Source organism: Phocoena phocoena, chromosome 17, assembly GCF_963924675.1.
Source record: "Phocoena phocoena chromosome 17, mPhoPho1.1, whole genome shotgun sequence".
Lineage (NCBI taxonomy): Eukaryota > Metazoa > Chordata > Mammalia > Artiodactyla > Phocoenidae > Phocoena > Phocoena phocoena.
In genome coordinates, this window is record NC_089235.1 from 79,316,093 (window position 1) to 79,338,582 (window position 22,490).

General features: G+C 53.8%; 1 protein-coding gene across 1 annotated transcript in view; it reads right to left on the bottom strand.

Moving 5' to 3' along the window:
- The window catches only part of TSNARE1 (t-SNARE domain containing 1), a 50,340-nt gene that overhangs the window by 22,442 nt on the left and 5,408 nt on the right, over positions 1-22,490 (bottom strand). The window contains exons 2-8 of the mRNA XM_065895158.1: positions 21,578-21,727; positions 19,980-20,477; positions 15,862-15,939; positions 15,060-15,129; positions 9,832-9,922; positions 6,966-7,040; positions 6,467-6,526 (exon numbers count right to left, since the gene is read on the bottom strand). Coding sequence (XP_065751230.1) covers positions 6,467-6,526; positions 6,966-7,040; positions 9,832-9,922; positions 15,060-15,129; positions 15,862-15,939; positions 19,980-20,477; positions 21,578-21,727 — 1,022 coding nt within the window. The remainder of the gene's footprint in view (positions 1-6,466; positions 6,527-6,965; positions 7,041-9,831; positions 9,923-15,059; positions 15,130-15,861; positions 15,940-19,979; positions 20,478-21,577; positions 21,728-22,490) is intronic.

Genomic DNA, 22,490 nt, shown 5'->3' on the forward strand with positions numbered 1-22,490 from the left:
GCCAGGATTAGGATGTGCTGGCAGGGCGGGCGCTGGGGCCGCAGCGCAAGGGATAGCCGTGTGATGGCTTTCCAGCTTGCGGGGCAGCCAACAAAGGCGGCTTTCTCTTTGCTCCAAGGCCCAGGGCTTGGGTTCCGTTCCGACACGTCCATTAGAAGCCCACAATCCAACGAGACTGCTGGGGGGCGGGCCCAGCGGTTTCCCGTGAGAAGAGATGGAGCCCGAAGGGGGTTCAGGGAGGCCAGGAGGGTGCGTGGCGGGGGCTCAGCGTGGCCCCCCACCCAGGGCCAGTGAGCAGCGACCCAGGGCTCTCAGGGGCTCTGGAAAACGGGCCACTGTCTCGCCAGTTCCGGCCCAGGGCTCTGCATGGGAAGCCCGTGACCTCAGCGGGAGGGCAAGCGTCAGAACGACAGAATGAGAGCTGGTCACACACTTGGGAAACACAGCTTCTGCGCAGTAGCCCGAGGCTGGTCATCCACTTCTCCAAACAGCAAAAGGCTGTGTGTGTGTGAGCTGACGGAAGTCTGGAGGCTCAGTAAAGCCCAGGACACAGAACAGGCGTGACTGTCGCAATCCTTCCCTGACCCCATATTAAATAAAGGCGCTGGGGCCCCGGGGCAGGGCCAACCCGCCCTGAGCCTGGCGGGGACCACAACTAGGGTACTTCCCAGCAGACGTGGAGGTGAGGTGGTCTTTACTGCTGCTGCTGGGAGCACGGGGCTCTGGTGAACCCACACCGAGCTGGCGACGGCGATGCAGACTTGCGGAGTGTTCCCAGCGCTGGACAAGCACAGCCCTGCCTTGGGACAGAGGCCGGCCCAGAAGCACCTGGCGGCTGCCCACTGCCTAGGTCTGGGTAGGAGACTGACCCAGGGCCCAGCTGAGGCTGCGGCCGACAACAGCCAAGAAGGCTGACTCCAGAGAAGCCAACCTGCCCCTGCTCACAGCCACACCCGGCACTCAGCTCAGAGGAGAGCCAGCAGGCAGCGGCCACCCCTGCTCCTGCCAGGACCAGGACCACCGGTCCGCAGATGACGGCCCCGAAGTCCGGGGGATGCGGCCACATCCCCGGGCTGAATCCTGCAGTATATCATCTCATCAACTACAGCTTGCAAAATTCCTGGAAATAATCTAATCTTTCATAACTTCTCAGAAGCACTGTTGACCACTGTCTTCCTCTTTAAGAAAAACTCTACTGAAATAGGACATCAGTAGTTGAATGCACAAATCACAAGTGTAGATCGGTCTGTGAACTGTAACCAAAGGAAGACTTCCGGGTCAAGAAACGGACATTCCAGCCTCCTCCTCATTATGCTGTCCCCTACCAAGGGTAGGGGCTTCTAGCTCTGCCCGTTGGTTTGGTCCGGTTTTGACCTCTATCCTCTTTGGGCTCAGCGTGTGTCCGAGATGTCACCGGGGCCTTGCTGGCCACAGCACAACCCTTCTGCTGCCACAGTCTCCCATTTACGGACTCAGCACAAATGCTCTGTCCATCCCACCGCAGGCTGGCTCTCTCCCAGGTGTCTGCTGCCGTATGTCACGTGTGCTCAGCGCTCTTCTACGTGACTTTTCACTGGGTATACATTTGAGGTGGAGCTGCAAGGCCACAGACAGGACGACGTTTCACTCCACAGGTGTGTTCAGCTACCAGAGAGGGGGCACCCTTCACACTCCCGTCTACCGCACAAGGTCTCCGGCTGCCCCACAGCCCTGCCGGCGTTCGGCACGCTCCTCCATTTTCATTAGTTTTTAGTCGTGCTGGTGGGTGTGAGGTGTGCAGAGATGGAGCATCGTGGGTTAACTTTGCCTGCTTCTAATGACACATGCTGAGCACACACCCACGTGCTTACCAGCCATTCCGACGTCCCTTTTGAACGTGCATGCCCAAGGTGTTTGCCCTTTTATGTTTTTGAATTGAGTTGTCTGTCTTTTTCCTACTGATTTGTAAGAGATCTTTACATATTATGAAGTCCTTTCAGATACGTGATGTGCAAATGCCTTCTCTCACTCTGTGGGTCACCTCTTCGCTCTCTGAGGGCTGTACAGACTGTAACAAAGTCAAGTTTATCACGTTTTCTTTATAGTAAGTACATTTTCATCTGTGTGGGAGGAAGATAGCCTCCTATGGTAGCCTCTAGAATCTTCACTGCCTTACCATTCACATTTAGATCTGTGATCCAGGGAAGTGTTCTGAGCCTGGGTGAACCGGGGTGAAGGATCTGCTGGGGGTGGCAGCCTTGTGCCAGCAGTGCTCCAGCCCCCTCCCAGCCACACAGCGATGGCCCTGGGCCCGCAGCACTTCCTGGCTGAGAGGGTACTCACAGCCTGAGCTGGCTTGTCGCCTCGTGTGGACATCCTGCCCTGCACACCGCTCCTCAGTCACTCTGACACCAAGATGAAGCGGGCACGGTGTTCGGACCTGTACCTGCCGTGTGCGCAACAGGACCTTTCCCAGCTCAACCATCAGCCCATCAGCATCAAGTCCTGTGCAAATCCTGTGCCCCCCACTGCGTGGCAGTGCACCTCCCACAAACCAGGTAATCACATATGTGTGAGTCTGCGTCTATATGCGACTCTGACCCCACTGGTCTGTTTGCTTAGCCTTCAACAAATACCACACTGTTCCAATTTCTGTTGCTTTATATGGTGTTCTGATACCTGGGAATGTAAACCCTCAGTTCTGTTCTTCAAAATTGTCTTCATTATTCAGGGGTCTTTATATTTCCATATAGATTTTATGATCAGTTTGACAATTTACACACACATCATATACAAACACATATTCAAAACCTGCTAGGATTTTTATTTGGATTGTATTGAACCTACAGAACCACTTGGTGAGAATTTGACATCTTTATACATCAAATTTTCCAATCTACGAATATGGTGCACCCCTCCATTATTTAACCTTCTGTAATTTCTCTCAGTAATGTTTTATAGTTTTCTATATAGAAGCTTCAACAACTGGTCATAGATTTCTTCCTAGTTTTGATGCTTTTATAAATGCTATCACTTTTTAAGTATCATTTCCAAATTGCCTTTTGCTGGCACACACAATGTTTTCTTGCATACTGACGTAACAGAAATCCTGCTACATTCACTTACGAACTCTTAAGTTTCATCAGATTCATTCACATTTTCTAGTTACACAATCATGTTGTCTGTGAAGGGGTTTTAAACCTTCCCAATTTTAAACCTTTTATTTCTTTTTCATCTCTTATTGCACTGGATATGCCCTCAGTGCAATGGAGAATAGAAGCAATAATACTGGACACCGTGTCTCCTCCTCACTCTCAGGAGAAAAGATTTTAATATCTCACCAGTGAGTGTGCTGCTGACTGGTAGACTTTTGAAGATACCCTTTACCAGATTAAAGGCATTCCTATCTCCTCCTAGTTTGTGGAAAGTTTTGAGTCCCCCTAAGTGGGTACTGAATTTTACCAAATGCTCTTCCGTGTCTATTGAGATGATCAAATAGATTTTCTTTCTTACTGAATTAACATGGTAAATTACTCTGATTATTTCTGAATGGAAACCAACCTTGCATCCCTAGAATAAATCCTACTTTATAACGATGTATTACCTTTATATATATTGCTAGACTTCGCTTATTAACATTTTGGTTAGGATTTTTGCTTCTATGCTCGTGAGACAGCATGTTATTTTCCATTTACTAGCCTCATAAAGCAAGGTGGGATGTATACCCTCATTCTATATTCTATATAAGAGTTTGTGTAAACTGGTATCATTTATTCCTCAAATATTTGGGAGAATTCATCAGTAAAGCCATCTAGTCTGAAGTTTTATTGCTAGGATGCTTGTTAATTATGGATTTCATTTCTTTAATAAATACTGGACTTTCCAGATTTTTCACACATCCTGGGAGGTTACGTTTTTCTTTAAAAACTTGTACTTCATGTAAGTTGTCAAATTTATGGGTATGAAGTTGCTAACAGTTATCTTATGACTTTTTTTTTAGTTTCAGAAGCTATAATGATATAGCCATTTTCATTACTGATACGAGTGATTTGTGTTTTCTCTCCGTATCTTGATCAGCCTTGTAGGATTTAACGATTTCATCAATCATTCTAAAGAACCAATCTTTGGCTTTGTTGAATTTGTCTGTGGCACATCTATTTTATTTTTCACTGGTCTCTGCTTTTTCCTATATATTTTCTTTGGATTTAATTTTTTGTTGTTTTTCTAGCCATTTGAGATTGAGAATTAGATCACTAATTTTCACACGTGCTTCTTTTCTAATATATGTATTTAAAGTTATAAACTTCCCTCTAAGCACTGCTTTAGTTGCAACCCATAAGCTTTGATTTGTTGCATTTTCCTTTTTGTTCAAGATGATTTCTAATTTCTACTAGGGTTTCTTCTTTGATCCATGGGTTATTTCAAATTATATTATTTAAATTCTCAACCCCTGGTGTTGAGAATTTTGTTACCAGATTCTAGTTTAATTGCACTCTGGCTAGAGAACATATTCAGTATTATGTCAGTCATTTAGAATCTGCTGAGACTTGCTTTACCATCCAGCATATGCATCATGTGTATATTCTCTTAGTGTCATAAATATCAATTAGGTCAGTGCATTAATCAGTAGTATTGCTTGAATATTTTATATCCTTCCTGAATTTTTTCAATTTATTTTATTAGTCATCTAGAGTGGTGCGTCATACTTTCCGACTGTGATCGTGGATTTACTAGCTTTCCTTTTACTACTATCAGTTTTGCTTTATATTTCTATTTTTGAGGGTATATTGTTAGGTACATATAAATTTAAAATTATGTCTTCCATTTGAATTCACTTTTTATCCTTACAAAATATACCTCTGTATGCCCACTAAGAATTCTTCATGTGAAGTCTACTTGTTCTGATATTAATATGGCTATAACAGCTTTCTTTAGCTTTTGGTTGCACAGTGTATTTTTTTCCATATTTTTACTTTCAACATTTTTCTGGATTTATATTTAAGGTTTGACTCCTCTGAGCACTACACAGCTTTTTTCTTTTAACCAAGTCTGACCATCTGTGCCTTTTAATTGGAAGGGTTAGTCCATTTTAGCTTAGCATAAGTGGTATAAATCAACCATCTTACAATTTATTTCCTATTTTTTCCTGTTTTGTGTTGATTTCTTTTTTTTTTTTTGCTTTTAAATTAAGCATTTGTTTTATTATTTCATAGGTACCTCTCTATTTATGTTACACTGTCTATTCTTGTATTGTCCTTTTAGTATTACCCACAATGCAATATGCATCCTTGGATTATTACAGCCTACCTTACGTTGGTATTTTTGTCTCTTCTCTGATGACGCAAGGACATTACAATACCTTAACGCCATTTACCTCCTTTATGTCCTCTGTGCTGTTGTTGTACAAGTATTTTCATTTGCCCCATATCTTAAGGCTCACAAGTGATTATTATTATTACTCAACAGTCAACATGAATTTAGGTGTATCCACATTTTATTGTTTTCAGTGCCCATAATTCCTTCCTCCATTACTATGCTTCCATCTGGGACTATCTTCCTTCTTCTACTTTTAGAGAGTTCTGTTGATGAATTCTCTCAGTTTTTGTTTCTCTAAATATGTTTTCATTTCACCTTTCCTTCTGAAAAATATTTTCACCAGATGTAGAACTCCAGGTTGGTAGTTATTTTCTTTCAACTGTCCTCTGGTTTCCACTGTTTCTTTTAAAAAGTCAAGTGTAAGTCTCATTGCTTTTTAAAAAATAATGTGACTTTTTCTTGGGCATCTAAGATTTTTTTTCTGGCTTTAATCTGCTTTTAAGATTTTATTTTTGTCTTTGGTTTTCAAGTTTTTTATTATGAAATGACTAAGCGTAGCTTTAAGAAACAGGATAACTTTATCCTAGTCATCACAGAGCTTCTTCAATCTGTGGCTTGACGTATTTGGACAGTTCTGGAAAATTCTCAACCATTACCTCTTCAAATATTGTTTCTGTCCATTCTCTCTCTCCCCTGTTCATCTAGGACTCCAATTACACTCTTTACTGGATTTTCTATCATTCCTACTCACAGGAGGGTTGGTCTAATACAAGTTGGTCCCGTACAGTAGGCAGAACTGTCAGCAAGCACTTCCCTGTATCAAGCCCATGCCAGAGACCTGAGGGTAAAATGTCAATTTCTTTTTCTGTTTTAAGGATATTTAATTCATAATTTTAATTTATTTTATTTATTTTACCTACATTTTTATTGAAGTCTAGTTGATTTACAATATTGTGTTAACTTCTGCTGTACAGCAAAGTGATTCAGTTATACATGTATACATTATTTTTTATATTCTTTTCCATTACGGTTTATCATACGATATTGACTATAGTTCTCTGTGCTATACGGTAGGACCTTGGTCCTCCCTGCCCTTCCCGGAGCCCCAGTGGCACTGGATTCTATGCTGTCCTCTAACACCCACTGACCAGGGTAAATACTCAGCACCCACCTGCTGCTTGCCAACCCTCTGTGCTGTGGGAAGCAGTGCTCTGGACTTTTCTGCAATTTTCTGTTGGATAAAGTACAAGAAAAGGGAGACGGGAAGAACAGAAAAGGTGGGGAAAAGAGAAGAAACAGTCAGATAAACACAAAGTACTGGACGATGACCAATAGCAAAGCACACCTTCAGCTGCCCCAGGACTCTGGAAAACTGGGAGCTTGGCTGGGCTTGGGGGCTGATCTGCTAGATGGCTTCCTCCCACACACTCAGGCGGGTGTGGAAGGATGGGTGATACCTGTTCTCCCACCTCCCAGGGGGCTGTCATGAGGACCCTCTTGGGCAGCACTCCAGAGGTAAACATCCCTCACTTGCACACATGCTGTGGTCCCACCAGCCAGATCCTGGCGATTATCCAACGTCTGCAAGATGGCCCTTCCTCTGCTTTGGGGGATGGGACTGTACCAGGCCGACCCAGAGTGGGTGCTCAGGGGACCTGCAGGGGCCTCACCTTTTGCACCACTCCATAGCTCTGGATGGCGTCTGAAAGCTGAGTTTTCAGACGGTCCAGCTGAAGACGCTCCTGCTGCAAGGAGGGGGAGGGGGGGCTTCAACAGGCTGCCGAGGCCTCATCTTGCCCCCGCGGCCCCTCCACCCCTGGGCACTTCAGTTCACTATGCTCCTGTGCCCCTCCCGTCCCGCCTGGCAGCACCTGCGCCACAGCGTCCCCGTCCGTCCATCTCCAGCCTCACGGCCGTCACCATCCCCTCTGCCATTAGAACTGGGTTCATCCCCATCTTCATCAGCCGCTGCCGTCATCTCCATCACCTCAGACACCATCAAGGGCTCCACGGGCTCAGCCAGCATCACCGTGAACACCATCTCCACCCAAACCACAGGCATCGTCAACACTGACCTCGGGGCCAGCCGCTCTAACGTGATATGCCTGTCCTGTCCCCAAAACAAACTACTCGGGTGAGAGGTGTTACGATCCCCACCTAACAGCTCAGGAGATCTTGGGCACAAGTCCTAAGTGGCCTGTTCAAGGTCACACAGGTGGTGAGGCTGCATCTCATCCCCAGCATCAGAACTGCAGTCGGCAAACCATCCATCCTGCCCCCAGCACCTCAGCACTCACACACGGCCTCTGTCCTCCTGCTGGAATGGGACCTCATCTCTTGTTCGTCTCTGCACCCCAGCGTCAAGGATGAAACCCGGCACAGAGCCAGCACTCAAGGCATACTGACAGACGAGGGAACGGGCAAGCAAGCCCTGGACCCGACACCGCCAGGCCATCAGGAGCCACAGCCCCTCCTCTCTCACCACACAGCACTAGCACCAATGGAGCCACGCCAGTCCCAGCGTCCTTGGACCAGGACGCGGACACAGGCTCCTGGTCCCCTCCTGCCCCCAGCACCTCCTGTCAGCTCCCAGGAGGGCCCTGGACACTCCCCAGACCCTGCGTCTCAAGTCCCAGAACCCAGCCCTCACTGCCACCACGCACCCCATGCAAGCCCATGCGTGAGAAGGAGCCGCGGGGCACCAGCAGGCCAGGCGCGTTTCGGGAGACCAGCTCTCCAACACCTGCCCTTCCAGGGCACTTGGCAGTGTCTGGGCCTCACAGTTCCGTGTGGCCGCAGCTCTGTGGAGTCTGTTTCAGTGTCCAGGTAAGGCTCTTATAATTGGCACCATATGTATGCCCCAGGACAGACCTAAGAGTCCAAGGGGCTATTTAGTGCTTTTGAGCAAAACATCTCCAGCTCTGCAGCCCACGTGATCCACCACCAGCTCCAGGTGATGGGCTCAGCCTTTCTTCCCTGCGAGAGCAGTGACCCACGCTGCCCACCTGGACAAGACGTGCTCCCGCAGGACCTCATTTGTGTTCTCCCGGCATCTGGCAGAGCAGGGGTGCAATAAATGTTTGTTGGTTCTCAGATGGATGGATGGGTGGGTAGATGGCTGGGTAAGTCAGTGGACGGGCAGGTAAATGGATGGAGGGACAGATGGACAGACAGGGGGGCCGGTGGGTGGGTGGATGGAAAGAAGGAAGGATATATTAGGCTAAAAGTGAGCCCTCTGAACTCCCAAGGGGGTCAACTCTGCTTTCCAGCCCTCGTGACATACACAGAGCCGGGGACGTGGGTCACAAGGCCACACGTGAACAGGCCCGTGAACACCAAGGCCTCAGAACCGCTGCAGACGCTGCCCTGTGCTGCGTGAACCCTGGGCGAAGGCCAGGACCAGGCGCCTGCCTCTGGTCCCGACGACCAGGCTGTGATTGTTATATCGCACGCAGAGCAGTGCCCGCCACTCCCAGCAAAGCTCTGAGCGCTTCCTCCACCTGGGACCTCGGGTGCACCCTGCCCACGCCATGCAGGGACACCTGACCCCTGATCCTAGGACGTTTTTTTAAGTGTATTTTTTTTTTTTATCAAAGTGTAACTCAAGTTTTCGAGCCGGGTCTATGCTATTAGGTAACAATCCATCTATCTTAGGTGTACAGCTCACCTTAAGTGTAAGCTTCAGCTGTACACCCATCACCAGCACCTGGTTTTAGAACATCTCCATCGCCCCCAAAGTCCTCTGTGTCCTCCTGAGACCAGTCCCCAGCCCAGGCTACCACGTCTGCTTTCTGTCTCCAAAGGGACCTCCGGGCACCTCGGACCAACAGAACACACACGTGCTCCTCTCACCCCGCGGGAGCTCTGTGCTCGCCCAGGCTGAGCAGCATCAGCGGTCCACGCCTGCCCACTGCCGGACGGCGCCCGCGGGGCTCACCACGGGGCCTGAGTCTTCCTCACCAGAGGCAGGGCCTCTCTGCGAGGGGCCACACTTCAGCTTTTAGGATTTGGAGGTGGGTCTCTGCTGCTGTAGCTGCTGGCAGCCGTGGGCCACATGTAAACGAATGGGCAACAAACAAGCTTCACTGAAGAAAACAGGCCCCTGCTCTGTAACCCGCGAGGGCTTAACAACACTGCATGCTCTGGGCTCCCGCAACCTCTGGGGGAGCAGGTAGGGTGTGGATAACAGACAGCCGGCCAGGGCTGCAGGGCACGTGAGAGGCCAGTGGGGAGGGGCGGCGGGGACATGGGGGCTGTGAAGGGGCCGTGGTCTGGGATGCGGTGGCCGTGACCACGCTGAGGAGGCCGACGGTGAGTGCAGTGGCAGGAAGGGCACACGTAGAGGTGGCAGGTGGGTGAGGGGCACGTAGAGCAGGGCAGGGGGACAGGGCACTCTTGCCCAGGAGGCCGGGAGCCCACGGCACCTGCACCGCTGTCCGGCCCGCGGCCCAGTGAACAGAGGAACGCGCGACCTCTGCCCCGAGCAGCCGCGTGGTCAGCATCTGTCTCCCCACCCCGCGGCCCCAGGGAACATACCCGGGAGCAGCCCCGCAGGAGCTCAGCCATCTGCTTCAGGGCACTGGCGCTGGCTGCGACCGCGTGGTTGGTCTGCTGCTGCACCGTGTGCCTGGAGTGCGCGTGGAGGGGAGAGAAGACCGGGGGGCGGGTAGCAGAAAGGGTGGATGACACAGAAGGGCAGCACGGCAGGTGGGGGGCTCGCGGAGGGACGGGAAAGTGCACAGGAAAGGACGAGTCGTGCAGAGGAAAAAGGGAACAGACGGGAAGGACGTAAAGATAGGCCCAGGGAGGGACGGACACGGGAGGGGGGCAGGCGAGGCGGGGGGAAGGGGGAAATGACATGACACGGTGAACTCAGGTCAGCATCACCAAGCCCCTCACCTCCCAGCCCCCATGGACCCCATACCCAAGCCACGGGCTCGGTAGCTGCACCCCCAGGACCCCAGCCATGAGCCCTCCCTGTGGAAAGGCCGCTGTGGGTCAGCACTGGTCGGGGCCCAGGAAGCACGGTGGCCGCACAGGTGGCCCTGGGACCACTGCTGAGGAAAGCCCAGCCCTCTCCCAGGCCTCTGGGGGCCACGGTGAGACTCCCACCTCCAGACCCAGGAACATGGCGAGGCCGGGCCCAGGGCCTCTCCCAGCCCCTCAGTTTAAGAATCTGAGTGTGAACTTGAAGGTGCTGAAAAGACCAGCCCCTCGCCGCCTGGGGCTGACCACTGCCCCTGTGGATGGAGTGACACAGGGTAGACCCTGTCCTCAGGCCTCCTGCGGGCTCACAGGCCCAAGTGAGGGAAGGGCCCTGGCCTGGCTGCGGGGCGCAGACACCAGAGACCCTCCCGACCTTCAAGCTGCAGCGCAGATGCCCCTCTTTGCCCCCTGTGGGACCCCCACGTGGCAGCAGCAGGTGTGGGCACCACGGAGCCGGGTGCCGTCTGCCGAGGTGGACGCCCCAGGAGGCACGGGCAGGCCCCAGGCCCCAACGCTGGCCCCTGGGTCACACGGAGCTGCGGCATGTGGAAAGGGGGATGGGGGTGGCATAGGAAGGAGACTCTGCACCAGCCTAAGGGGGCGTGGGCCGAGGACGCGGTGCAGGGACCCTTTCCTCCCAGGTCGCCCGGAGGCCACGGGAAACAGCAGGGACACACGCCGTGTTTCCCCTCGGGATTTGGTCACGTGGTCGCTGGCGCCACAGAGCCCTCCCTCCTTGTCACACCTCCCACCCAGATAAGGAAATATTATGAATCCCAAATGTCAATAAATTTGACAGCTAAGATGAAAAAGAAAAATTCCTTGAAAGACAAGAATTATCAAAGCTGACTCAGGAAGAAACAGAAAACCTAAACAGGTCTACACCTACTGAAGGAATTAAATTTGTTCTCGAAAACATTCCTACAGATACAGACGACTTCACCATCAAATATTTAAAGAAGTAATATCAATACTATAGAGTCCTCCAGAAAACAGACAAGAAGGGACACTTACATTTTACGCGGCCAGCATTACCCTGATACCAAAACCTAAACAAAGAATCTAAAAGCAAAGAGCAGCAAAAGTCACATAACAGAGCAGCAAAAATCCTGCACGAAATATTAGAAACTTGAATCCAACCACATACAAAAAGGATAACATCGTCCAAGGAACGCAAGGTTGGTCTGACATCCAAAATCAATTAATGTAATCCTCATACTAACAGAACAAATTTATAAGGGAGAAAATCATCTCAGTAAACCATGCAGAAAAAGCATCCACAAAATTCAACAAGAATTCACGACAAGAGCTCTAAGAAAACTAGAAAAGAGAAGGGAAGGTGATCAACTTGCTGAAGAGAGTCTGTAAAGTCAAAGCAGCATCCTGTCTCTGCCAGGACAGGCGGGCGGCTCCCCCTGAACGGGCACCGGCACAGGCGTACACTTCCAGGACTGCCTACCTCCACGTGGAACTTCATAGGTTTATGACATTCTAACTGTAAAAGGACACGGTTACAACACTGTAACGGGACAAAAGAGGTACGCAGCACACAGATTTAAAACAAAGAAGTGGAAGAGTCTCTGTCACAGACGACAGGTTCATTTATGTAGAAAAATCCTAGGGAATATGGAATCTAACGAGGGCACAGGGCACAGGCGATAAACAGAATCAGCTGTATTTCCATGTAGCGGAACCAAAAATGGGAAATGAAATTTAAGCAACAATACCTCTTACAATAGTATAAAAATATAGGGACTTCCCTGGTGGTGCAGTGGTTAAGAATTCACCTGTCAATGCAGGAGACACAGGTTCGATCCCTGGTCCAGGAAGATCCCACATGCCACAGAGCAACTAAGCCCATTAGCTACAACTACTGAACCTGTGCTCTGGAGCCTGCGAGACATAACTACTGAGCCCGCGTGCCACAAATACTGAAGCCCACGCACCTAGAGCCCGGGCTCCACAACAAAAGAAGCCACTGCAGTGAGAAGCCTGCACACCACAATGAAGAGTAGCCCCCGCTCGGAGCAACTAGAGAAAGCCCGCGCGCAGCAACGAAGACCCAACACGGCCAAAAATAAACTAATTAATTAATTAATTTTAAAATATATACATATGAAATCATTACCATAAATTTAACAAAATACACGCAAGACCAGTGCACTAAAACCTACAGGGAACTGCTGGAAAAAAAACACCTGTAAATGACACGAAAGCCGACCATGATCACGGGCAGGAAGACTCAGGATCCTATGACGCCAGTTCTCTTTAAATGGGTCTGCAGAGTCACTGTGACCCCATATAAAATTAGAGCAAGCTTCAAAAATCAGAAAAGGACAAGCTGACTCTAAAATTGATGTTGAAATACAACCAATCGGAAGTAGCCAAGACAATTTCAGAAAAGATGAGCAGAGCTGGAGGACGTCCAGCAGGGAGGTGAGGCCGCAGGGCAGACTTCCTGCCCGGGGCTCCTGGAAGGACCGTCCATTCATTCAGCTACTCTTGCCGGGGGGTGCCAGCAGTGCCCTGGGCTGACACCGATCAGCCTCGCCTTCACTCCCCGGCCACCTCGGCCAGTCTGGGAGCCCGTGCTGGGGGGCGGGACAGAGCCACTCACGGTGGCTGACAGAAATGACAAAGCCCACGCCTGTCTCACGCAAGATGAGAAAAACAGGTTCAACCTTGTGAGGTTCTCGTGAAGCTATATTTATTCAATTTGAAAGACTGTTCTTTCTCCTGAGATCAGATACTGCCTACTTCAGGAGTACTGAAATATCTTTATTTTTTAATATGATGGCAATAGTGGATGGTAGCGTACTTTTTTTTTTAGTGTCCTTACTTGGCAAAATACAAAAGCTGGCGACTGTCAATGTGGAGAAAATACCGACTTGACAACTCCGTGCTGTCTCAAGTCATTTAAAAATGCTAACGGCGGGCTTCCCTGGTGGCGCAGATGGTTGAGAGTCCGCCTGCCGATGCAGGGGACACGGGTTCGTGCCCCGGTCCGGGAAGATCCCACATGCCGCGGAGCGGCTGGGCCCGTGAGCCATGGCCACTGAGCCTGCGCGTCCGGAGCCTGTGCTCCGCAGCGGGAGAGGCCACAGCAGTGAGAGGCCCGCGTACCGCAAAAAAACAAAAAAAAACTTAGGGGACTTCCCTGGTGGTGCAGTGCTTAAGAATCTGCCTGCTGGGCTTCCCTGGTGGCGCAGTGGTTGAGAGTCCGCCTGCCGATGCAGGGGACACGGGTTCGTGCCCCGGTCCGGGAAGATCCCACATGCCGCGGAGCGGCTGGGCCCGTGAGCCATGGCCGCTGAACCTGTGTGTCCGGAGCCTGTGCTCTGCAACAGGAGAGGCCACAGCAGTGAGAGGCCCGTGTACCGCAAAGAAAAAAAGAAAAATGCTAACGGTCCAGGAGGTGCACAAATTCCCCCCACATATGTGGCCATGGAAGGCTCTGGAAGGCCAGGACACACAGGCTAGGGAGCCTGGTCAGCCCCACCTGGAGGAGGGGCAGAGGGCTGGGGTTCCTGAGGGGCAGAGGGGGGCAGGAAGGCACTCAGCGAGCTGTGGACCTGGAAGCTGAGGCTGCAGGGGCGGGTGGGGAGCAGCTGGGGCCCAGGGAAGGGCCCGCTCCCCTCTCCAGACCCACATCGGTGATGGCATCCTCCAGCCCCCAGACCAGGCAGCCCAGGAAACGCGCTCAAGGGTCAGGGCTCTGAGAAGGCCACCTGTCTGACCCTGGGGACCACACTCCGGGAGCCCAAACCGGAAACAGGCAGCAGCACAGAGACAGACTGCACGTTCCTGATGGTGAAGACGGACCAGCCCGAGAGAGGTCCCGCATCTCAGCTGAACAACCACACAGAGCCGACAGCGCCGTCTGCGCCTCTGAAAGGCACGTCTTCAGTGTGCGACGGGGGCACGCACAGCCCCAACCCTAAGTGTGACGAGTAGGACCCAGGACGTCAGTGACTGAAACGCGACTCCACGAAACGCCTGTGGGCCTGAGAAGAGGCTGGCAGGAGGCCACCCGAGTGCCCACGAGCACGCACTGCTTTCACCATCAGGAAACAATACATGCTACTTTTAAAAAGAAACGTAAAGAATAACTTAAAGCAGAATTGCACACAAAATCTGCCGAGGGCCCTCTGTTGCCTTGCTCTGCACCCTGAGACTTGGCAGGGGTGGTCCCAGACTGCTTGGGTGGACGGAGAGAAGGAAGGAGGGGTGGGTGGACGGACGGACGAGTGGGTGGCTGGGTTCTGGCCTGTCCACTGAGAAGGTGCAGCTTGAGCCACACATCCAGCCCCTCCCGGGGCCTCAGAGTCTTCCTCCACGAAGGGGAACAGCCTTACCTACCCCCTTCCTTCCCAGGGTACTTGCGGGATGCAAGGAGCCGAGGGCAGGGCTGAGCCCCGCCAGCAGGAAGCCCTACCCCGCTGCCACAACAGCTAATTCCAAAGCATCAAGAATCATCAGGGCGGAGAACGCTAAACCCACCGGTGACTGGCCCAGACCTCGGAGGTGCAGCCGGAGCTCTGGCGTGTGGCAGACACGTGTGGGGCAGTCAGTGAAGCAAAAAGTGTGCAAGAGACGCACGTCCCGCCACCTGAGTGCACACCTGTACACAGGTGTGTCTACATGGGTGTCACACATCTGTGTTGGGGGTGGCCCCACGTGAGCCCAGCCAGCTGTCGGGCTGGTGTGTGGATGGGTCGGCATGCGAGTGGGTGCAGGGCACATCCGTGTACACCCACACGCACCACACGCATACTCACAGGCTGTCCCTCAGCTCCTGCGTGCCACTTGGCGTCCCCAGGGACCGGAGGCTCTGCTCCAAGAAGGCCACTGCCGAGAGAAGGGGGCAGGAGTCAGGGGCAGCGGGGCTCCACCACGCAGTCCCCACCCTCCAGGATGCGCCCCCAGCCTGCCTCTGTGCAGGGACGTGGGTGCCGAGACCCCACAGCAGGGCCCCAGGTCAGCCCTCTCCCCAGCTGTCCAGAGACAGAGGCCCAGGCCCGAGTAGGGCTCAGGGGCCCTGGGGAGCTGCCCCAGTGGGCCTCGCCCTGGCTCTGGGGAGGGAGGGGCTTCTCTCCCCCCCTGGTCAGCGCTCTCTGACCTGGGAGAGCTCAGAGTTCAGGGCAAACGCGAGCTCCCACCCACGAGGGTACAGGGGGCCCGGGCCACCCTGTGTCCATGCTCCTGTGTCCTGAGGGAGTGGAGGACAAGCCCTGTCCTCGTGGGCTGTGGCTCTCGCCCTGACCCCTAGCCTCGGTGACCTGTGAGGGGGCGGCCCTGCCAGTCTGAGGGAGGCTCTGACACGCTCCTCCCCAGGGGGCCCATCCAGGTCCCAGGTGTGCGACGGGGGAGGGAGGAACGGGCCCAAGAGGGCACCTGCCGAGGACACAGCCCAGCCTGAGCCCAAAGCACTGGGCTCATGCCCTGCCCCCACCCCACTGTCCTGCGTCGGCAGGGCCTGGCCCACAGGGCAACCTAGTGCGGGAGGCCACCACCCCGAACCTCCCGCAGTGCACTCCGCGGCCCGGATCAGGGCAGGGTGAGGCCAGGGCACTAACTCACCATTGGAGTTGATTCGGAAGACGCTGGCCGACGTCTCCTGGAACAGTTCCTGGAGGTCACTCAGGTCCATCTCGGTGGCTGCGAGGAGACAGGAAGGGGAGGTCACATCTTCACTGTGCAGCCTGAAGGTGGATCCCTGGGTGGATCCCAGGGCCACCATGCTTGGGCAGAGCCACACCCTCCCAGCTGTGTCCCCTCGGGGTCCAGCAGAGCCTCAGAGACAGAACAGGAGCCACAATGCTCAGTGGGGGGCGAAGAGAAGGGCAAAGGGGGCAGCTCCTCGGGCCAAGCCCCCACTGCTGGGCACGCCCCAGGGCAACGGCAGCCTCAGAAACTGCGGAAGCCAGAAAACCCCGCAATGACATCTTTAAGCACTGAAAAGAAAGGAAAAAAAAATCAGTCAACCAGAACTCTGTACCCAGTGGAGATATATTTCAAAACTAGAGGCAAAATAAAGACTGATTCTCAGACAGAAAAAAGCTGAGAGAAGCTCTTTCAGCCAGAGATGCAGGACAGGAAATGTTAAAAGCAGCTCAGGAGGGCAAAGGACGCTTGGATCGGCCGGAGGAGCTGAAGACCGCAGTGGGCGAGCATGCGGGCAAACGAAGACGTTCTGTCTCGCTCTTGATCTAGTTCAGAGTCAGATCATCGGAGCCAAACGAGTACCAACGGCGTTAGACATGACGTATGTGCGGGGTGCAGGGGCGCAGACGGGAGTCCTATAAGGAGCTCACACACCAGAAGGAGGCGAGGCTGTTCCTTGAGGGAAGGCCACGGACGCTGAAGACGCTGGTTACACACTCCAAGCGAAACCGCTCAAAACCAGGAACACCCATAAGCCAACAGCGGAGCTAACACAGGACACTACACTACACTCAGTCACTCCAAAGAAAGAAGGCAGAGAGAAGAAGGACGAGGGATCACAGGGAAACAAAGGAAGCAACTATCGACGTGGCAGATTTACCCCAAACACACACGTTTTGACACGAGAGAGAACCCATCTAAAGCAGGGTCACGCATCACAGCCCACGCATGACCAGTAAAGACCACGCTGGAGCGTGGATTCAGAACATCTCTGTCGTCACCAGAAGCTCAGGGTGAACTGCTGCCACCACTCAATCCACAGCAGAGATGTCAGATGGGACAAAAGCAAACTCGACGGCACGCCGAACACGAGAAACCCAGCTCACGTGTAAAATCAGATACAGCTTATAAAGTAAAGGATTGGAAAATGCATCAATGTGACAGTAGTCATGAGACAGCTGGAGTGGCCACAACTGACGTCAGACAGAGTAGCATTCGGGACGATGGGTCCAGCCGGAGACCAAAAGGACGTGGTTACAGTGGTATCGGGGACGAGCAATAAAGACAAACGACCCTAAATATGCACCTCGTGTCACTGTGTGAAAATACACGAAGTAGAAACTGGCAAAACTGAGACTCGCCAACAACCCGCTCTCAGGTGTTCCCAGTACGAGCAGACAGAAGATCAGCTGTCTGTCAGCGCTCTCCAGCAACTTGACCGGAATGAACATCGCAGGACGCGCCACCCAGCAGCAGCGGAACGCACATCCTTGTCAGACACACAAGGAACTCGCGGAGGGTGCCGATACCTCAGGCCATAAAGCAAGTCTCGATTGTTGATAATAGTTGAAATTACGCACAGTATATTCTCTGACCACAACAGAACTAGGAACCAATAACAGGAAGAGATCTGGAAATAGACACTTATTGAAAAAACAACGCATTTCCAAATAACCATTAGTAAAGAAAAAAAATCACAAAGGAAATTAGAAAATATTTTAAACTGAATGAAAACATAATACAAACGTGTGTAAGTGAAGCAGTGTGCCGAGGATAATTTACAGCAATAAATACTTACATTAGGAAAGCATAGAAGTCCCAAGTCAATGATCTAACAGAAACAAATCAACCCCAAAGTAGAAAGGAAATAATAAAGGTCAGCAGAAATCAGTTAAATGGAAATGGGTGAATAGAGAAAACTGATGAAGTAAAAGTCCGGCTCTTTGAAACTATCAACAAGATGGATAGACTTGCAGCCAGACTAGTTGAGAACAAAACAGAAAAGAAACAATGTAGCAACGTCAGGAAGGAGGAGCTCTCACTACAGGTCCTACAGGCATTCAGATGACACGAGGGGAACTCTAGAACAACTCGCGCCGGCAACTCTGACACTTGGACAAAACAGGCAAGTCCCTTGAAAGACACAAAACCATGAAGCTCACTCAAGAAGGACCGCAGCGAGGGTGGCACAGACTGTTAGAGAGACTGCGGGTGACGATCCTCCCACAGAGAAAGAAACGCCGTCTCAGATGGTGGCCACGTATTTAAGGGAAGAACAAGACCAATTCTACCGAAAGCCTTTGGGAAAACAGGAAGAAATGATTCCCCGCTCACTTCAACACTGGCCTCGTAGTTTCCGTAGTCAGACAGTGTGGGCTGGAGAAGCAGAGACACAGATTGAAAGAAACATGAAAACAGAGGTGCCCAGGTCATTCCATGTTCAAGCAACAGTGCGGTAACTGGATATCTACAGAACCTCGACCCCAAATCCACCACACTCAAAAATGAACTCAACGTGGACCACAGGTTCAACACAGGTGTCCGGCAGGTCCACTGCCTTGTCTCCAGAATCAAGATTGAGCAGATGCATGCGACAGGCCAGCAGCCCAGGAAGAGATGGACGTGGGTGTGAGCAGACACTGCACCAAAGAAGAAGGATGAACGGACAGACAGCGCAGCACAAGCCCCTGGTGCGGAGACCGGGCTGAATCGCAGCGAGGCCCCTCTCCCGCCAGCTCTGTGTGGCTGAAGCCAGCACGCCTGCCAGCAGGGACGCCAAGCAGAGGGCTTCTCACAGCTGCCCTGGGGCCTGAAAACGCACAACCGCTGTGGACGGTGGCTCGGCGGTTCCTTACAAAGTTAAACGTACACTCACGCTGGACTAGCAATTCGACCCTCAGGTATTCATCCAAACCCGCCAAGAAAGCGAGGACGTGTTTCCACACAGATGTGCGCACGCCCTTTTACTGTGCCAAAAGCCGGCAACGAGGAGCCCGCCCACCACGTGGACAGGACACAAACCGTACAGCGGCCCCTCCCGAGCAACAGAAGGACAAGCTATGACACACCCAACACCCACGGCCAGTCCTCGAACATATCAGGACAGGGGAGGAAGCCGGAGCCGAAGGAGAGCAGCCCGCAGACCTCACCCAGGCTGGGAGGGAGAGCAGAGCCGGGCCGGCATCTGGAGGGGAGCAGGGGCCACCCACTGCAGCCCCGGCTCTAGGCCAGCCCAGCCCCAGGGCAGCACGGAGATGTGACACTCGTGCAGCGGGGACCCAGCGCAGGCACACCCTCCCCCGGCTCCACAGCTGCCGCCACGATGGCCTCACACAGCAGTTCTGCGGCCCGCGTGCCGCCCAGACAGCGCCTATTATTACCGGCCCAGCACTCTCTGGGCTGCCGGACAGCAGGCCTGCGCTGACCCCGCCCCCCCTGACCCGCTGTGCCCGACTGCAGCCTTTGTGGAGAAGTCAGGCCCCGCAGAGCGATGCTCCCCTGGAAAGCCCGGGAAGGGCTCTGCCTGCGAGGCCCGAGGTCCCCACCTGCCCATCCTGAAGCTGCAGGGCCAGCCCAGCCCGAGCCAAGGCCTCGTCTGGACGCTGAACCAGAAACAGAGAGAGAAAAGCAAGCGCGTGTGGGACGGAGCAGGTTAAGCGCTGCCCCGGAGACCCTGTGTTTCAGCTTCACGTGTGACACTGCCGGGAGAAGAGGCCTTTCTCATTGTAGGTCACAGCCCAAAGGCTGGAACTAGGTGCCCTTGAGAAGAGAGCTGCATCTTGTCTGTGCCTGGCTCTGCTCTGCGACGGGTGAGGCAGGGGACGAGCACCACCGAGGAGGAAGCCAAGCCCCCGAATGCCTGGGGTTTAGACGCTGTCACGTGCACGACGGCCGGCTGGGCGAGCACGCGAGTGAAGGAGCAGAGGATGAAGGACAGGAAGGATCCAGAGATCGTGGAGGGAGGACTGAGGGGAGGGACAGCGGCCTTCAGGGGCCACGAGCTTCCTGCCGGCTGAGCTGGGCGATGAACTCACCTCTGGGCAGCTCGGGGCTGAGGCCCTCAGAGGGCAGAGCCTGGCAGGAGAAGGTCTTGGCCACGACCTGCTCCACAGGCGTGAGGGCCAGGGCCTGGGGCTTGGCAGGGCTGGGGCCAGGGGCCACACCACGCAGGTCGCCCAGCTTGCGCCGCACGACGGCACGCAGGTCCCGCCACTTGTGCTTGAGGTCCACGATGTCGCGGCGGCAGTAGCCCAGTGCATTCACGGCCTGCAGGATGCGGCTCCACACGCGGTACCTCCGGGTGGGCTCGGCCCTCAGCAGCCCGGTGCCAAACAGCAGCTGGTGGTGCTTGCTGACCTTGGCCACCAGCACCTCCGTCTCCTGCGGACAGAAGTTGGGCTTCCTCTTCTTGGCCCGGGAGGCCCTGGGCCCCGCCACCCGGCCATGGGCCCTTGCAGCTAAGTCCTTCCTCGGGCCGGCAGGCGGCGAGGTGCGCTCCGGTGTCCTGCTGCCGTCCGTGGCGACCCCCGGCCCTGGAAAGGCACCAAAAGGCGGGTGTTTAAGGCCCCGGCCAGTGGAGTGGCAGATACGGTGGAGGCTCGCGGGGAGCCTCTTCAGATCCAGAACATTGCTGCCAGCTCCCACCCACCGGCCCCCTCCCTGCTGGGTCGTCCAGAGGCCTGGGTCCAAGTCCTGGCCCTGCAGCTGCCTGGCTGGGCGCCATGCGACAATGGACCTCACTTCCGGGCCATGGTGCCCATCTACCTCCAAAAAGGGCCACCCGGCCCTACCTGCCTCCAGAAGCTGATGTCAGGGGCAAAGGAGTGAGAAGGTTGGGACAGCTGTCTCCTGTCCGCAAGGAGAAGGCCCTCTGGGGCCAGGGCCAGCCCGGGGACAGCACTCACCCCTGACACGCCAGACACCCTGGCCAAGAACCCACCCCTTGGGGCGCCACTGACCCCTGCCTTCCTGCCCAGCTGCATGAGTCCTGCCCTCGGCTTCCCCTCCCACGCAGCGTCCTCCTAAAGCACACACCGAGGACCCGACACTCGCCTGCCAGCCCCCTCTGCAAGGAGGATGCAGGCTCTGGGGCCAAGAGACCAAGGGGTCACGGGAGCCGGTCCAGCCCCTCACCCTGTCCTGTAGGGTCAGCCTCATCCCTGAAGCCCACAGGGCCCTGACAGCCTGGCAACACCCCTCCTGCCACTGGTCCAGCTCCACCACGCCATCAGCTGGCCCTGGGAAGGGACATGCTGGTGGGGGTGAGGGTGGAGACGGGCCAGGCCCCCGCTTTTAGTGTCTGTCTGTTTTTAATATTTATTTATCTATTTGGTTGCACCAGGTTCTAGTTGCAGCACGTGGGCTCCTTAGTTGCAGCTTGCCAGCTCCTTAGTTGCAGCATGCAAACCCTTAGTTGCCGCATGTATGCGGGATCTAGTTCCCTGACCAGGGATCGAACCCAGGTCCCCTGCATTGTGAGCAAGGAGTCTTATCCACTGTGCCACCAGGGAAGCACCCACAGCCCGAGCCCCTGGAAGTCCATGCCCCGCCCACTGACCCTGCCTCCTCAGTGCTCATCATCTCTGGGTGGCCTTCCCTGGGACCCCCAGACCCAGCATCCCAGCGGAAGTACCTCGCTTCCTGGCCCTTGGGCCTCTGGGTGTACCGGCCGGCCCCAGATCACCTTCCCCGTCCTTGCCCACACAGGGGTCCTGCAGGCTGCTCTCTGGCGACGGGCAGGGGAAATGACGGATTCCGTACTCAGTCCAACATTTAGCGCACTCTACAGACAGCAAGGGACAGTCTCGGTTATGCCCCGCCTGCCTGCAGAGTGGCTCAGGGTGCCGCTGGTAGAACAAGGCTCTCACGCAGCACAGCAGGTGTGCCAGGCCCTCCAAGCATCCATGTTGACAGCTCCACTCACTCAGACCCACCTCCTCCAGGAAGCCCTCCCTGACTGCCACACCCTCCAGAACGCCCCGTTTGCTGAAAGAGAGCAATCAGTTCAGAACTTTAAATTTTCCAAATCTTTCTCCACACCCAGGTTCTTCTGAAAGGTAATTCCAAACCAGTACGAAACTCCTTAGAGCAGAGCCTCAGATGTGACCCACAGACCAGGCCAGGCCTTTGACAGGTGTTATCTGTGTGCAACAAACAACGCGGCAAAAACGGAGAATGAGGCCTTGGGAACGTCTGTGGCAATCTGAAATCGCCGCAACACCAGCACAGGACCATACTGCTGTATTTCATGAAAACACTGTTCCTGGTGTACTGGAAGTGAAAAGAAAAACGAGTTCCCCTGACGCTCGGCTGCCGAGCTGAGGAGCGACTGTGGCGTTTCCTCTTCGATAAGTTTCATTCATTCAGAAACACTTCCTGGACAGGTCTGCCAAAATTCCTGAGCCCTAAGATGCACGCTGTGAAGACACTCGGACACCTCTCTGAGCAAGCTGCCTCCTGTCCGCGGCACCTTGGGGCCCACGGAGGCGGTGGTGCCGGGCGGAGACGACACACCAGAGCCCATGAGGCTGCGTGGGCCCTGCTCC